This window comes from Epinephelus moara, chromosome 11 (assembly GCF_006386435.1).
Source record: "Epinephelus moara isolate mb chromosome 11, YSFRI_EMoa_1.0, whole genome shotgun sequence".
Classification (NCBI taxonomy): domain Eukaryota; kingdom Metazoa; phylum Chordata; class Actinopteri; order Perciformes; family Serranidae; genus Epinephelus; species Epinephelus moara.
Window position 1 is genome coordinate 15,356,557 of NC_065516.1, and position 15,291 is coordinate 15,371,847.

Below are 15,291 nucleotides of genomic sequence, written 5' to 3' on the forward strand. Positions count from 1 at the left end.
TAGATGTCCAGGAAGAAAATAAAATGTTCATTCATTGTATAACTGTAACATCAAACATACTCTGTATTTCACTGTACATGTAAATTATATATTTTTACAGTTAATACACACTGTAAATATCATCACTGTCAATATTAATATAAGCAAACAGTATATACTCCCAAATCCAACTACCTATGTATATAAAGCAACAAACTGTTACATTAATAATTCTGTATTTATTCCAGCACCCTTTGCTCTCTGCACCATTACACTATTGTTTCACTGTCTGCAAAAATGTTTATGTTTACCTTGTCCAGATATGTTTTTGTCCTTCTTTTTAGCTGTTATGTCTGTATATATTTCTGTGCACTACACTGACAGCAACAAAAACCAGAGTTAAATTCCTTGCATGCGTACACACTTACTTGGCCTATAAATCTGATTCAGATTATTTTCTATAATAACAGATTAAAGAGTGGATATGTAAAAACTAGTACGGAGCGCTACCAGACACTTTCTGTGATTTTACGAGATAAGTTTGAGATGAACTTCAACGAATTTAGCTGGGTAAGACAGATTCGTGATCTGTGAGTTGAGAATAAGGCTCATTGTCGAAGAATTTTGAGGAGATTATGACACACAGCTGCAAGGTCAAAAACGGAAGCAGTGTACATTACTTTTTGGCACACTTCCAATCTTTGAGTTTTTTTTTTTTTTTTAAATCATACAAAGATTACACATCATGTATTACACGCATATAACATTTTCTATGTTTTCCTTTTTTGGCTTTCTGTACATATCTGATTCCCTTGAGGATAATAAAGCTTTGAATTATTTTAATTTGAACTGAATTTATGTCAGAGATTGATTAGTCTTTGGGTACCTATATGACAATAATATATAAACAGTCAGTTTCCAGAAAACATTTTTTCCCAGTGACAGTTGAACTAAATTCAAATGAACTCATCTGACAGTAGGGGACACTAGTGTAAGTGCAAGTGTTATCAGCCCATGCCCATGATAGCCTAGGAAAATTAATGTAATGACCAGTAACAGCTCATGGTGATTCACTTTCTGAGCTGGTAGGCAGCCTAGTAACTTCCACCCATTGGTTTAAGGAATAGAACACTTTAAAATGGTGAGGTTAAAACATTTCTCAAGGTTTTGCTGCATTACAGTACAAACTAGAAGGCCTCAATGACGATTTTCAACTGTTAACATAGATGAAAAGAGGCTTTACACTGAATTGTGCTGCTTTTGAAGGCAGCTTGCTTTAACTGACAATAATTATGTGTGCTCCTATTCTTTTAATGACACTCAAGGACTTTAAATATCCCTCTCATTGTAGCTTCGAGTCAAACAAACCAAACCTGCATGCTTATTTTCTGTAAATGGTTGTTTTCTGTGGCAGGCCGACAGTCACAGAATCCAGATCACGCATGCGCAGAGTGACTCCTCGGCCCCGTCAACCAGGCGAGGTGGGTGGGAGAGAGCTGCGTCAAGGTGCCGTTAATGGATAGAAATGACCGGAAAATAGGCACGGTGGTTTTCAAAATAATATATTAAAATACTGAAGTGACAAGAGCTTTCCGCTTTTTGTCGCAAAACAGCTCTATTTATGTGCATCATGTTAGCTATTTGAGTTCATATCACCGGAAGCTCTGTTTAGATGTTTATCACGACCTTGTGTTTTGTTTTCAACTTCAAATAGACTCTCATCGATGATTCACTACTATTGTACAACACTTATTTGAATCAGGATCAGCTTTAATTAAAATGTGTGTATAAATATAAGGAATTTGACTCGGGTTTTTTTCAGTGTACACACAGAGAAATTGACATGCAGCTAAAACAAGGACAACAAAGGTGAACAAGGCAAACATTTGACCACTATGTATAGATATAATTTACTTAATTAACTGAATTTACAATATATGCATAATTTAAAAAAGTGATACTCTTCTTTAACCTTCCACACGACATAAAGCGGTGCCGAATATCTTGTGTGATTGGTCAGCTGTTTTGTAAAAGTGTCAATACAGTAACACTCAAAAATATTAGACTTTGCAGACGTATGTGTAAATTTGCCTATTTTATGTGGCATTCAAATAACATTCTTTAAATAATTTAGTACGTCTGATTAACTGAAAGATTTAATAAATACATTTAAACATTTATTATTTGCTTGTCATTCCGGGATTTTATTTTGAAACCCTTTACCAGAAACCACGCCGTTCCTTCCTGCAGGCTTGACGGTTGCTGTGAGAAGCTCGAGCGCGGCCGAGCAGGAGAGAGTGGCAGTGAATGTGTCTGCGGCAGCGTTTAGCGTTAAAAAACAAAAACTACGGCTGAAGGAGAGAGGACCAAACCCCGCTGCAGTCAGAGACGACCTCGGCAGACCATGGACTATGATAAATTTTAAACAGAGGCTGGTAACGGCGGGCTGTTTTGACGACAAGCGGTTTATTGAACATCTGTAGACCATAATGAGGGCATCCGCTATTCTTTACGGTGGTTTTTCCTCCGAGGTTTAGTTAGACGCAGAGTGACACTATTTATAAATGCGTCGCTTTTAGACATCCTCGCAAGGAATACACACACCGAGGGGACACAGCCTGCAGAAATTTAGTTAATTCCCTCCTCCCATGGTCCCTGGGGAACAGTGAAGTCATTTGAGAAGTCACCGGAGAAGAAGACACGTCTTAATCATCTCGATAGTTTTACACAGTTTTGCGAGGAAAACAGGCTCTCCCCGTCCTCCCATCGGCTCGCGGTCGCACCAGACTCCCACTGCTTTTTCTCTGTTTTTGAATCTTACATGGTTTTGTCCTTCTGAGCATTCATCGCCAACCCTCCCGTGGGCATTTTCCCCGTTAAAGGATGCCGGATCAAATATCGGTGTCCGAGTTTCTCTCGGAGACAACAGAGGATTACAATTCCCCGACAACATCCAGCTTCACCACCCGACTGCAGAGCTGCAGGAACACAGTCAATGTGCTGGAGGAGGTAAGGCCACGGTGTCAGCCTGCCTGCGAGCTGTGTGCATGATGGATGGATGGATGATTGAGGATGCCTGAGTAAACAACACAACATTATGCTACATTATAACACAAAAATAAATCTTCAACGCAAATACAACATGTTTTATTGGTGGAATGCAGTTTAAATACAACTAAGGCCACATGCAATGAAGCCTAAATTCAACTGGTGATATTTGACAGCATTGCAAAATCCCATTAGAGGCCCAAATGCATTACTGTGTTGCACCAGAAAAGAAAATAATTGCACCTGTTGAGCTGCAGTTGCTGTGAAACTGCATATTGGTATGCACTAGTTCACTACCATCTGCAGAAATGGACATTTCCCCCCCACACACACATAGCTCCTGCAGAGCTGGTGTGTGTAGGTGAGCTCTCATCTTGTGCTTGTGAATCTGCTGCCTTTTTCTTGCCAGATATGTAGAGTAATAATAGAGGGGGTGGATGGCTTTGGTGGTGTAGGGAATAGGAGGATGTGCACTCAGGCCTGCAGCTCTCTGTGTTCACTATTACATAACTCACAGCTTCAGAGCATGCTGCCAGGCTGTAGCAGTGTGTGTGTGTGTGTGTGTGACAGAGAGAGAAAGACCTTCTCTAGTCGCTGGCAGTCAGATCTGGATTAACTGTTTCAGGATTATAGAGATTCCCCACTCTCACATAGGCCAGATTGCATTAAAAGACAGACAGATTTCTCCTCAGAGGGAAATACTGCGCACACAAAGTCACTCTCTGTGATGCTGTGTCACCTTTGATCGTCTAGGGGTGAGTGTAATCAGGCCAGGCAGGTGGGTTGCTATGTGTATGTGTGCTTCCCACCTCCCCACCCCCACCATCGCCCTCCGTTGGCATCCTTCCTGCTATGATTAAATGGAGCATCAAACCAGGGGAGTGCACACCTTCACTGTTGTTAGTTAATGCCAAAACGTGACCTCATTTCCCACTTTAAAACACATTTAGCTGCAGACGTGAATGACTTCAGGCTCACTGAATGAAAATGGGGTTTATTTGTGATTAAATAACTGTACAGATGCTATGTAAACATAAGATGAGCATGACAGCGACCAGATATGTTTGCTGAAAGGGGATAAAACCGCAGGCCTGGTCCTTTCTCCAACATCCTAACAGTCCTAACAGCTACTACAGCAAACAGCCCGTGCTATCCATCACTTCTATCTCCTATCCTTTACAAGCTTATTATATCATGATAATAAAAAAATCAACCAAAACAGAACCAGGGCCGTGTTTATTCTCCACCCAGAGCCCACTTTGTGTCTGCTGACTGTAACAAGGAAAAGGCTCGCATCATGAATCACCTCTCTGGCTCTGTGCCTCTGAACCCAGAGACTGCAGCAGCACAAACGAAAAACATCTGTTAGAAAAGGCCGCCATGTGCGCTGGGCTTCAGTAGCCGCTCTGGAATTTTTTGCAGAGATCACATGACAAGGAAGACCATTATGCTAAGAGCGAGCAACATGCTCTTCAGTGTTTAAACAAAAGGCAAGATGCCCCTGTAACATTTGGGCAAGGATGGGCGGCTTGTCGGGTAACTCAAAGTGGGATACACCCATCAGATGGAGACTGTTGCAAACACGCCCGCAGCACACAGCCTGCCTAAAGCCATGGATACTGTTAGATTAGTGTCTGTTTAATAAAATTAGCTACCCTGTTTGATCCCTGCGTAGACATGTAAGGGCTCACTTGCATCATACACCCAGAGCTGCTGCAGAGAAGCAAAACTGCCTTGGGCGTCACTTTGCCTGAAGAGGAGTTAGTTTAAAATGTTCTGGGTTTCTGCTGAGCTCCGAGTTCTAGTCCTCAAACTTAAAGCAGTCGTCCCATTTTTTTTCCCTCCAACTCATTTCCTTGGTATGTTGACAAGGTAAATTATGCAAAGGTACAGCTTGAATATTTAATGCTGTAACTTGAGGGGGCGAGTTGACCCACAGGAGGGTAGTCATTCTCTGAGTCATGTGGAGGTGCAAAGAAAGGAAGCAAAAAAGTCATCACAGCATCATACCATCTTAATTCATCAATTATTGATTGGAGTGTAATGACACAAAAGTATTCACGACTCACCAGCCCCCACCTTGGAACTTTTCTCACACCAAGGTGTTTACGGTTTACACTTGAATTAGTGCTGAAATATGGAAAACAATGAGCAGTGCAATGGAGAGGAAAAAGTCTTAAAAATAATCTTGCTGTCCTGACTGTTTGAGACACAGGAGATGGGGGCATTGTGTGTGTGTGTGTGTGTGTGTGTGTGTGGGTGGGTGGGTGGCAGACCGGAAACTGTGTCGGTATGTGGTGTGGGTTTTATTTTGGTGTCATCTTTAGTGCTAAGCAGTCATTGTTGTGGTATTTTTTCCACTGCATTTCCCAGAAAGCACAGTTGGATTTTCTGTTGGTGAAGTCAGAGGGAATCATCCTATTATTCATCCAGATTCCAGAGATTATGGCTGCAAACAACAAGTATTTTCATTATTGATTGTTGTCAAAAATAACAGTTAATGTTCTTCCATATTCCAGGAAAACAAAATCTTAGAAGTGGTTATCTGATGTATTCAATTAACTATGATATGATTCAGGGAAAAGCAATAAAGCCTTTGGATTTTAGACACTGCAACCCAAAAATTTTTGGTGTTTTTGATCTACTAGAGGTTGAGCACAAGGAAGACATTGTTACTCAGTTGGTTCGTCAAACAGCTTGAGCCAAAGTAAGATATCTTAACAGCTTCAAGCCTTCATGCCATTAGAGTTTCCGCTTAGGTCTGGTGTAGGAGTTTAAACTAGTTGGATTTTATGCAAACTGATTAATCCTGCATTTGTCACCATGACAGGTTCTGGCCAATTAGTATTAAGCAATATGACAATGTGTTTAACATAATATTATATTTAGTCGTTAACGGACTAATGGAGTCACTAGTGTCTGACAAGTTGTGTGAAATTTACTGCTGAGTCCAGGAACATGAAGTAGATCAAATTTCAGTCGAGGTAGGATGGGGGAAGAGCAATGCATGTTGTGTTTGCTTACTAAGAAGCTTGTGGGTTTTTTGGGGTGACGAGGCAACACTTGACGAAGTTAGTTTTGAAGAAAACTAAAGCTTCGCAAACATGGCGAAGTCGACAGAAGAAGTGAGCTGAAGAGTGAAACTAAGTGGACTGGAGTCGATACCCAACACTGGACGCCCGGGTCGCTCGCTTTCAAAGCGCAGCAATGGATGAGAAATGGCTGTTTTGTTTGTGATGTTGAAATATGGATTTATCTACAGGATACCTCCTCATTTTACTTCAAAAACATAAATAAGGTGGCAGCTGGCTGAACGGAGTTCACGAGGGACATGAAAGTTTCTGGTTAATGACCATCCTCAATGACTAACTGCTTGCTATTGACTATACGGTTTGTCATTTCCTGTAAATATCACAATACATATGTTTTCAGTTTAAGAACCAACGAATTGAAAGTACTCACCCATTTTTGAATACTTACGTCTCCAGTCTGAACTCGAGTGCACCACTGATAGGTACATGGTTTGTTTACATGACAAAAGTGCATATTTTTCCAGATTCAGTGTGGACAAAGAGATTCGATGTTACATAATGCAACAAGATAGTTGGATGCTTGCTCACTGTTACAACGAAGCGTCCGACTTGCCCCTAACTACTATTTCCTAACAGCGACCCAAGCGGTCATGGGCTTGCTCAGTCTTAAATCTACTCGAGAGCAGCTGCTGCGTTGTGTGCAACATAAAATTCTGCAGATCGGTTTAAAAATCTTAACATCGGACCAACACTGATTGCCATAGATTTTTGTTCAAAATTCATGATCCTAAACCTTGAGTTTTCATAACCTAGGTGGCAAATTGCCATGAAATTTGCCAAGCACATTTTGGCTACTTTTATTTATTTTTTTGGTACATTTTGGTTTATATTATGCTGTGACCTTTTCTTGAGTGCAACCCTCAACACAAACTAAACATTCTAGCACTGCAATACTGATAAAACCTTAAAGATAAGAAGACTTGTATGTTTTATTATGTAATTTTGGACATCCAAGACTTATATCGACTTGTATCGATTTGTGTCTTGAACATTGTGCCGCGTGTTTTGAATGTTGCATCTCTTGTTGCTGTTATTTACCTGGAGAACAGCTTATAACAATTAAGCCAATGCCAAATTGTCACTGAATATTTTTCTGTAAATTTATCAACAAATTATTTCAGCAGTAGTGAAGATTGCTGATAATCGTAACCACTGCTTTCTTCTATACAGTCTCTACAGTCATAATACAGTATGTTTTATACAGTGTATTCTATTATAATTGCCAAAGTATATTTTTTGCTATTTGCTGTAGTGGAATTGTTGTGGTCTTGTTTTCTAGGAGAATGTCCTTTCAGCTAATACAACCCAACACCCCAAATTAGAGCTGCAATGATAATTGATTAATCAGTAGGTGGAAAATGAATAGGCCACTGTCCAGGCATTGGTTAATTATTTAAGTTATTTAAGCAACACTATCAATCATTCTCGGGTTTCAGGTTTCTACACGGGTGACTGTATGAAAAGATGGACGACACATCTCCACCTCCTGCCAAAGTACAAAAATAAAACCCAAAATATCCTGGATACAGCCGCTACCATCTTGTGATGGCGACATCATTCGGAGCCAGAGTCTGAACAGAAGTGATCAGAGAGAGGAGCTGTGGTGTCCCCGTCCCGCCTATACCTTTAGTTAATCATGAAAATAATACTTATAATAGCAGCTCTACAATAAATGTATCATGACGTATTTAAAAACACAAAATCATCTGAACATAGGCACGTCTGAAAGCTTTAATCTGATTTTCTCCTGGTCTGTACAGACTCAAACAAAACTGGACAGTATATGAGCAGCCATCAATGTGTTATTGACATACAAAAATATCAGCTCATCTCTAATTTGCTCCACACACACTGCAGCCTATGAGGTGTAAAAGCTCATCTTTTTCCTCCCAGAGTCCAGAGAAGAGCAAACACAATAACTATAAATGCTACCAAGCAGATTGTGTTTGTCCATGCAGCAGCAGAGACCAGCAAATCTGACATTTGCTTGTCTGAAAATGTCACAGGTTATTACTCTGAGACTCTCTCGCTTTCTCTGATATAAGTTAATATTAGCAGCAGGCACTTGTTATTCCCCTGTGGGGCATGTATTGTGTCCCTCTCTACCCCACAGATGGTACTTTGCGTCATTGGGTTTGCTTTCTTAAACCGCAGAGAGCCATAGCAGCGATACAAGGGAAACCCTCACTGCATTGGCATTCCTTTGAGCATGCCTCTCGCACCACATCACATGGGCTGGACCAGAAAAATGTTGACTTTTCACAGTCATTCTATTCAAGCGTGGCTGGGCTTGACCTAATAGGCAGAGGCCCTTTTTATATTTTTTTTTACTTTTATATAACAGCCTTTTCAGTCGCGGCATTTGAAGCTTAAGACACTTCAGAGACTTTGATGCTATTCTGTGTTTGAAAAAAAAAAAAAAGCTGAATGAGATGTATTATTCCGAACCACTGCGTCTTTATATTGGAGTGAAAGTCATTGCCTGAAGACGTCGTCATAGAGTAATACTAAGATTGCAAAAATATCTAGTTAACAAAATGTCCCATAACTGTTCCCGGAGAAGGATTTTACATTCCTACCATTCTTTTAAAAGCTTAAAAGTTATTTATGTCAATTTATATGAGTTAGTGTCACTACAGTTTACTGTTGGATGTCTCATTTTGTTAGAATCTCATCTCGAAAGTGCCCCTGTGGAGATTGTGACCACTAGTGAAGCTGTAAGGTGAGATGTCAGTGGGTACATGCAGAAATGCGTATGTGGCGGTAATATGCTGTAAGCATCAGCAAAGCACCAAGATAAAGGAGTACAAGACAAACAAGCTTATTGGAACAATGCCGAGACCAGCATTCATTTTGGGGTGGCAGGAATAATTATCATGTTCAGTTTTCTCTGCAGCAGCGTTGGCCGAGTCCTCACTGTTTTCAGTCAATCACTCTTTCAGAGTCCTGTGTCCTGTGTTATCAGAAATGCGAAAATATCCATGTACTGCCAAAGAAAGCCAAGAAAGACAGCAAATCTTCACATTTAAGAAGCTCACAGAAGGAACATTTTGTCATATTTGCTTGAAAAACTACAGTTATTTGACTGTCAGAATAGTTTGTTAAATTTTCAGTTGATTGACTAGGAGCCTGTTTACACCTGGTATTAACATCCGTTTTGGTGATCTGACCATTAGTGGAAAGCAGAGACACATTGCTGTTCACATCTGTGTCTATCATGCGTCTCCATCTGACTACTGGTGTTCAGATTTCGTTACTGTCTATGTCACTTACGCTAAAAGGTCAAAGCACAGTTATTGTGTCCACCACACTCTGGCTAGCTGCTCCCTAGCATGCTCGCTAGTCACAAAGGTTGCAGTGGTATACCGGTTTGAAGGTATACTGTGGTATGGAAATTGACAGTTATCATGTTGTGTACATTTACTTATTACAATACTGAAAAAAAGCAACTGGACAAAAAATCTCACCTTTATTTTAGCTATTTTGTAAAGGGAGACTTTTTACACATACCTCTGTTTCAAAAAAGGTTTCAAATTTCAATTATAGTAATGAAACGTTCGTTTAACCAAAAATAGTTTCCTTTCATTCTTTTAAGGGTCATTTTAACTGACAGTAATAATTGTTCTGTAATACCATACCCTGAAACCGCAACATTTTCTGAGACAGTTAGCGTACAGTGAAAGTCTCATACAGTTGCAGTCCTCCTAGTCACATTAGCGGTTTTGTCAGTACAGCTGGAGATAGCTGTCTGCAGAATTCAACATTTCTCCTTCCATGGGGCAAAATGATGGACAGTCACGTAACATACTGTCCAACTCGTCCTAAAACGCGCAAGTTATAGAGGGTTAGCACGCTGTCTTCAAAGCAACCACCACAAACATACTCGGGCGGAACGTAAGCGGAGCGGACTCCGTGGACTAAAAGCGGACGTCCGCAAGCCCTGTGCGCGCAAAGCTCAGATTTTACGACCGCACGGACTCCGCTCCGCGCACCAGTGTACACAAAAGACTGCTCAGCATGTATTTTTCACATTGCGGGGATTTTTCACGGACATTTATACAGGAAACTACAATGCGGAAGTGCGCTCGACTATGGAAGCCCAAATGACTGCGGACATTCCTCGCAGAGTCCGCTTCGCTTATAGCACGCACGTGTCTGTGAGCACCTTTAGTCCTTGTCAGGGAGGCATCAGGACACAATGGCGTTAACATAGGTCATGAGTGATCTAATCAAGAGGGGACATCACCAAATACGAGTGTAAACAACAGGGATGCACTGATATATTGACTAAACATTTGGTATCTGCGATATTCGCCTTTTCGATTGCCATAGGCCTATCGGCAGATACGACAGCACTCACTGAGTGGCAGTGGCCCATGTTTTTCCATTATGTCACATCAGTTTTTCTAACTCCGCCAAGAATTTCGCAGTCGGTGTATCCCTACTTGACAACCCCAAGACACATTGTGATCCGACCACTCAAAGCACTTGTTGAGGGGGTCTGGGATGCATTTGATGGCATATCTTTTCTAGTGTTAATACCAGGTATAAACAGGGTCTAAATGTCTTCAGTATACTATTAAGAATTATAAAACAATTGTATATAGCCCTCAGTTGATGAAACAATGTCTGATACTCTTTAAGTACTCATTAAAGTTATTAAACAGTGGAAGTTAGAGGATGCTGCTTTCTGCCAATATGGGGGTATGTGCAGATTGAAAACCACGTTTGTGCCTTTAGGAGACATGCAGTGGGTTTAGGTGAGAAACGCTTTAAGTAAACAAGACCATGTTTGTTCATAATAAAACATCCATATGTCTAAAGAAATCTACTGATGCACAAAAGCATCGCTGTTTCTTCTCGGGCCATAAATGTCAACAGTGTTAATGGTAACAGATAAATTGTTTGTTAATTATCATTACTTCAAGTTGTTTTTCTCCAAAGCACCTGAGGTCATTTTCTAGACGACATGCTGTCATGTGATGCTTCAGCTTCATCACATGTAACATTCAGTCCACCAACAGAAGGTCAGTTGTAACAATATCCACACACATAACAGATGTTTGTGTTTTTTTACTCACATATTTGGTCATTAAGCCTCAGAGGATGAGTTGGCTGCTTCTTTGACCGTTCCTCTGGAAACTACCTGGAGGTCTTCTCAAAGCAGGGATTTTTTTAGTTAAAAGGAAGTTTCATTTTCACATCTTGTGGGTTTTGCCTATTGGGGAATGTCTTCTGTCATAAACCTAATTAACACAGAGTACATTTGTGTGCGCCATGTGCCTGTCTGTTAGTGGAGTGTTGAATGCTGTAGAGGATTAATAAGGCTTTGTAACTGTTGTGTTTTGCTTTATTGTTGATTCAAATTTGAATCATCCCTAGATACATAAATAGATTATTTGGTTCATGGATTATTTTTCCTCCTTGTTTGATTTGGCTCCATATTTTTGGACCGCTTTTAGATTCCCCCCTCTCACCAGAAATGAGGCAAAAAATGATGAATAATTCAAAAGGACGAGGCAGGTTTTTATCATTCTTGGCTTTACATAACAAAACTGAGTGCTGGCTATTTAAGGCTCCGTTCTGCAACATTTGCAACTGAGGAGCACAGCTGTGTCAGATTCAATTATTAATGAAGTTATGGCTTTTTATTCATCATTTGTCCCCTGTGTCACCAAACCCAGTGAATCATATGGTGTGAGAGAATGGGAGCATTTTTCGTCCCATGGCACCGTTACTCACATGACATCTTGTTCCAGTTAAACTGCACTGTAAAAAAAGCAGTTGAAATGGTCATTTGTTTGCGAGATACTCAGATTTAGTTTGGACATTTTCACTGCGGAATAAATGGTGTTTCATAGATAACAGTGACACAAGTGCTTTGATGTTAGAATTGGATTCAGCTGAAGTTCGACCCAATAATAACCTGCTCTCACAGACCTGTAGTACCTGCAGTAAAGGAGTAAAACTGACATTTTTTGTATGAAAATGTTTCAGACTGTTGCTTTAAGTTAAGACTCGAGCATGTAGTTTGGGTTTTAAAATGCTTGCTATGATCAGTAGGGCAGAAAAACCCATAACTTCGTTCCCTAAGTTGAATTCTTTGCCTCAAACCGTACACATCATCAATGGAGCTATTATATGGAGGTCAAGTGACGCTTATTGACCATATTCAAGTTGAAAGTGGAGGAAGGCAAAAAGGCAAAAGCGTGAAAAGAAGATAAAGGAAGTTAAAATGGCAGAAATTATCAATGGAAGAATTTTAATTTGAAAGCTGTTTGGCTGCTTCTGTGTGCTAGACAAGAATTAGCTGCTAATGCAATGGTGCAGGCTAATGGGCTTTATTTAGCCTGCTAGATTAGCTACTGTACCACAAAGGTCTTATTAGACTGTAAGCAATACTTTGACTGGGTTAGGGTTAGGGTTGGATCCATGGGTTCTCCTTATGTGATTAGACAGACAAGTGCTCCACAAGTAAACGCCAGGCACTCTGCATGGTAACCACGGAAACGGGTACTACTGTATCCCTGCCGGCACAACTGCATTTTCTTTATAGGCTTTGGCAACATATTAAAATATATTAGTGTCAAATGAGGAGAGTCAAATAACATGAGTTGACTGTGGTATCAAAGGTCGATTTGTTTACACCAAGTGGCACTCCGAGTCTTTGATAGCTAAAGTTATGTAAATTAGCACAAGTATAGTCATAACTTTACAGCATAGCTTAAGAGAAACTATATGAAGCACTACTTTATACAACACAGCCTTGTGCAGATGCTCTGCCATGTGAAAGCCCTTCTGTTTATGCGAGACGAGTACAAACATTGTTTCTTTCACAGGATTGTGCCGATTGCTGTGCCGCCTCTCAATCTGCCCATGCCTCCCTACCTGCCCTCTTGCCGCTCATTGAAAATTAATCAGTAGCGACTTCGATTTCTCCTCATCTGAAAAGCCCTTAACTCTTCATTCACGCCATATCATCAGAATGCAAAGAATTGGAAAATCTCACGTCATTCAAACGTAATTTTTAAATGGTTACCCCCCATTACAAGCCACATTTATATCAATCACATAAATGTAAATTAATCTTAAGCTATGTTTTATCGTGTTATTTAAACCACATACAGATAAAAAGTTAAGCTCCTTTTTAATTGATTGCTTTTGTGTTAATGTAGATGGTGGGTTTGCTGCCATTTTGCCACGAGTTTGAAATGTTTACTTCCACCAAGTGGGAGATGCAGATGCTATATTGTAGCTGTTAGAAATCCCCAATTTTTCCAACTGGGAATAATAACTAGGAGGCTGACATGAACAGTTTTATCCCCTCATCTGCTCATGATAGCATTCTCTACAATATGAATGAGGCATAAGAGACAGCTACAGTACAATGCTGGTTTGTTAGTTAATTTAATAAAAGAGCATCTGAGAAAGAAGGGGAAATGTTCCTTTAAATCTCCTTCTTTAAACACAAGCAAACCTCCAAGCCATTTTCTAATTTGTTCTGTCTCCCACAGCAGGAGGTGATACTCTGTTGTGTTGCTTGTTTGTCGGCTTGTTTGCCGTCTGTGGCTGAAATCTGATAATCGGTCTGTGGGCCACAGCTGTTGGCCTACCTTCCTGCCACAGCTGCACTGCGTATATCATCAAGGGCTATTAGCCGGCAGCGGATTAGCCCCGGACCAGACTCTGCCCCGGCACTCTGATCCCCCTGCTCTACCCCAGATTTAGGCGAGGAAGAGTGGGTCAGTGTTCACATCTGTCTGCAGCCCTCCTCACACGGAGAGATAGTGGTCAAGTCTTGCTCCATCGACAGCCATTTTAATCTTCAGTGTGCCATCGGTGCAGCAACAATCTGTGATACATTCACGTGACTATCATGGAAATAATGTCTTATACTGTACAAGTATGTTAGGCAGGCCAGGTCTCTTTAAAACTGTGCTGCAAACGTGGTATGCCAAAGGTAGATGTTGATTCTTAGCAAAAATTGAAGGTTACAATTTCATTAGCAATGCTAGCATTTCAGCTATAGGGATGGCAGTGTCATTCTATTGATCTGTTGGTCCACCACTTTTGTTCTGACTGAAATATCTCAGCAACTATTGGATGGATTGCCATGAAATGTTTAACAGACATTCATGATTCCCATACGATGAAAGCTACTGACTATGATGATCCCCAACTTTTCATCTAGCGCCATCATTTGGTCAAATTTTTAGTTTGTCCAATACTTTAAATATCTGGAAAACTAATGAAACTCCCATCAGTTTTAGCTATACTTTGTGTTGAATCCTTTGAACCTCAAGCAGTTTCAGGACATTTTTTGTTTCTGTTACATTTTACTTGCTTTTTAAGCTTCCATTTTGTTATGTTTAATCATGGAAGCATTTATCCTACATGACGTGTTGAAGGAGAGTTGAAAATGTGAAAATCTGACAATAATTTCTGTTTTTACAGTTTCTTGCTATGATAAATGGAACAGTTTTGGCGATTAATTAGAAGAAAACAGGCCTTTCAAACCACCAGTTGGTTGTGGGGCACATAGAGTTGCTAACACGCTTCACAAAGATGCTGAACGTGCTAAGCATTATACCTACTAAACATGTCAGCATGTTAGCATGCTGATGTTAGCATTCAGCTCAAAGCACCACTGTGCATCACAGAGCTGTGGACTCTTGTCTTGTTCCTTAGTGACCATTATCAATCCTTACTGTGGTTTAGATGAACTATACTTTACATTTAAATAGTGTCACTTTATCATTGCTAAGAAAACAGAGTAGAAAATATATTTGCTTTTGTCAGTAACATGTAGGCGAATTGAAGAAACCCTAACGTTGCTTTTTTCCTTTTTTGGTCTACGTCTGCTCTTCAGCTGCAACAAAACAGCCACAGATACTCCTCATCCTCCTCTGTTCATCATTTGTGGCTCTTCATTTTTCGTCTTCTGTGATTATATCAGCGCAGTGCTAACATTATTGTCCTCAAGGACAGCCCGGCAAAACCAGGAGACAGTGTTGTCCTGTGACGACCGGCTGTCTTGTTGTGGCCTGAGGGATAAACAGTGCATCTCTGTCTGTGAGCTTTGATGGTGTTTGGCCTTGGACCAGTGTATGTGTGTGTGTGTGTGTGTGTGTGTGTGTGTGTGTGTGTGTGTGTGTGTGTACTGCAGCTCAAC

General features: G+C 40.5%; 1 protein-coding gene across 4 annotated transcripts in view; it reads left to right on the forward strand.

The window, feature by feature from the left end:
* Positions 1-2,251: 2,251 nt before the first annotated feature.
* The window catches only part of asap1b (ArfGAP with SH3 domain, ankyrin repeat and PH domain 1b), an 83,860-nt gene continuing 70,820 nt past the window's right edge, over positions 2,252-15,291 (forward strand). For all 4 annotated transcript variants that reach the window (XM_050056571.1, XM_050056569.1, XM_050056568.1 and 1 more), the window contains exon 1: positions 2,252-2,988. In XM_050056571.1, coding sequence (XP_049912528.1) covers positions 2,863-2,988 — 126 coding nt within the window. In that variant the 5' untranslated portion in view covers positions 2,252-2,862. The remainder of the gene's footprint in view (positions 2,989-15,291) is intronic.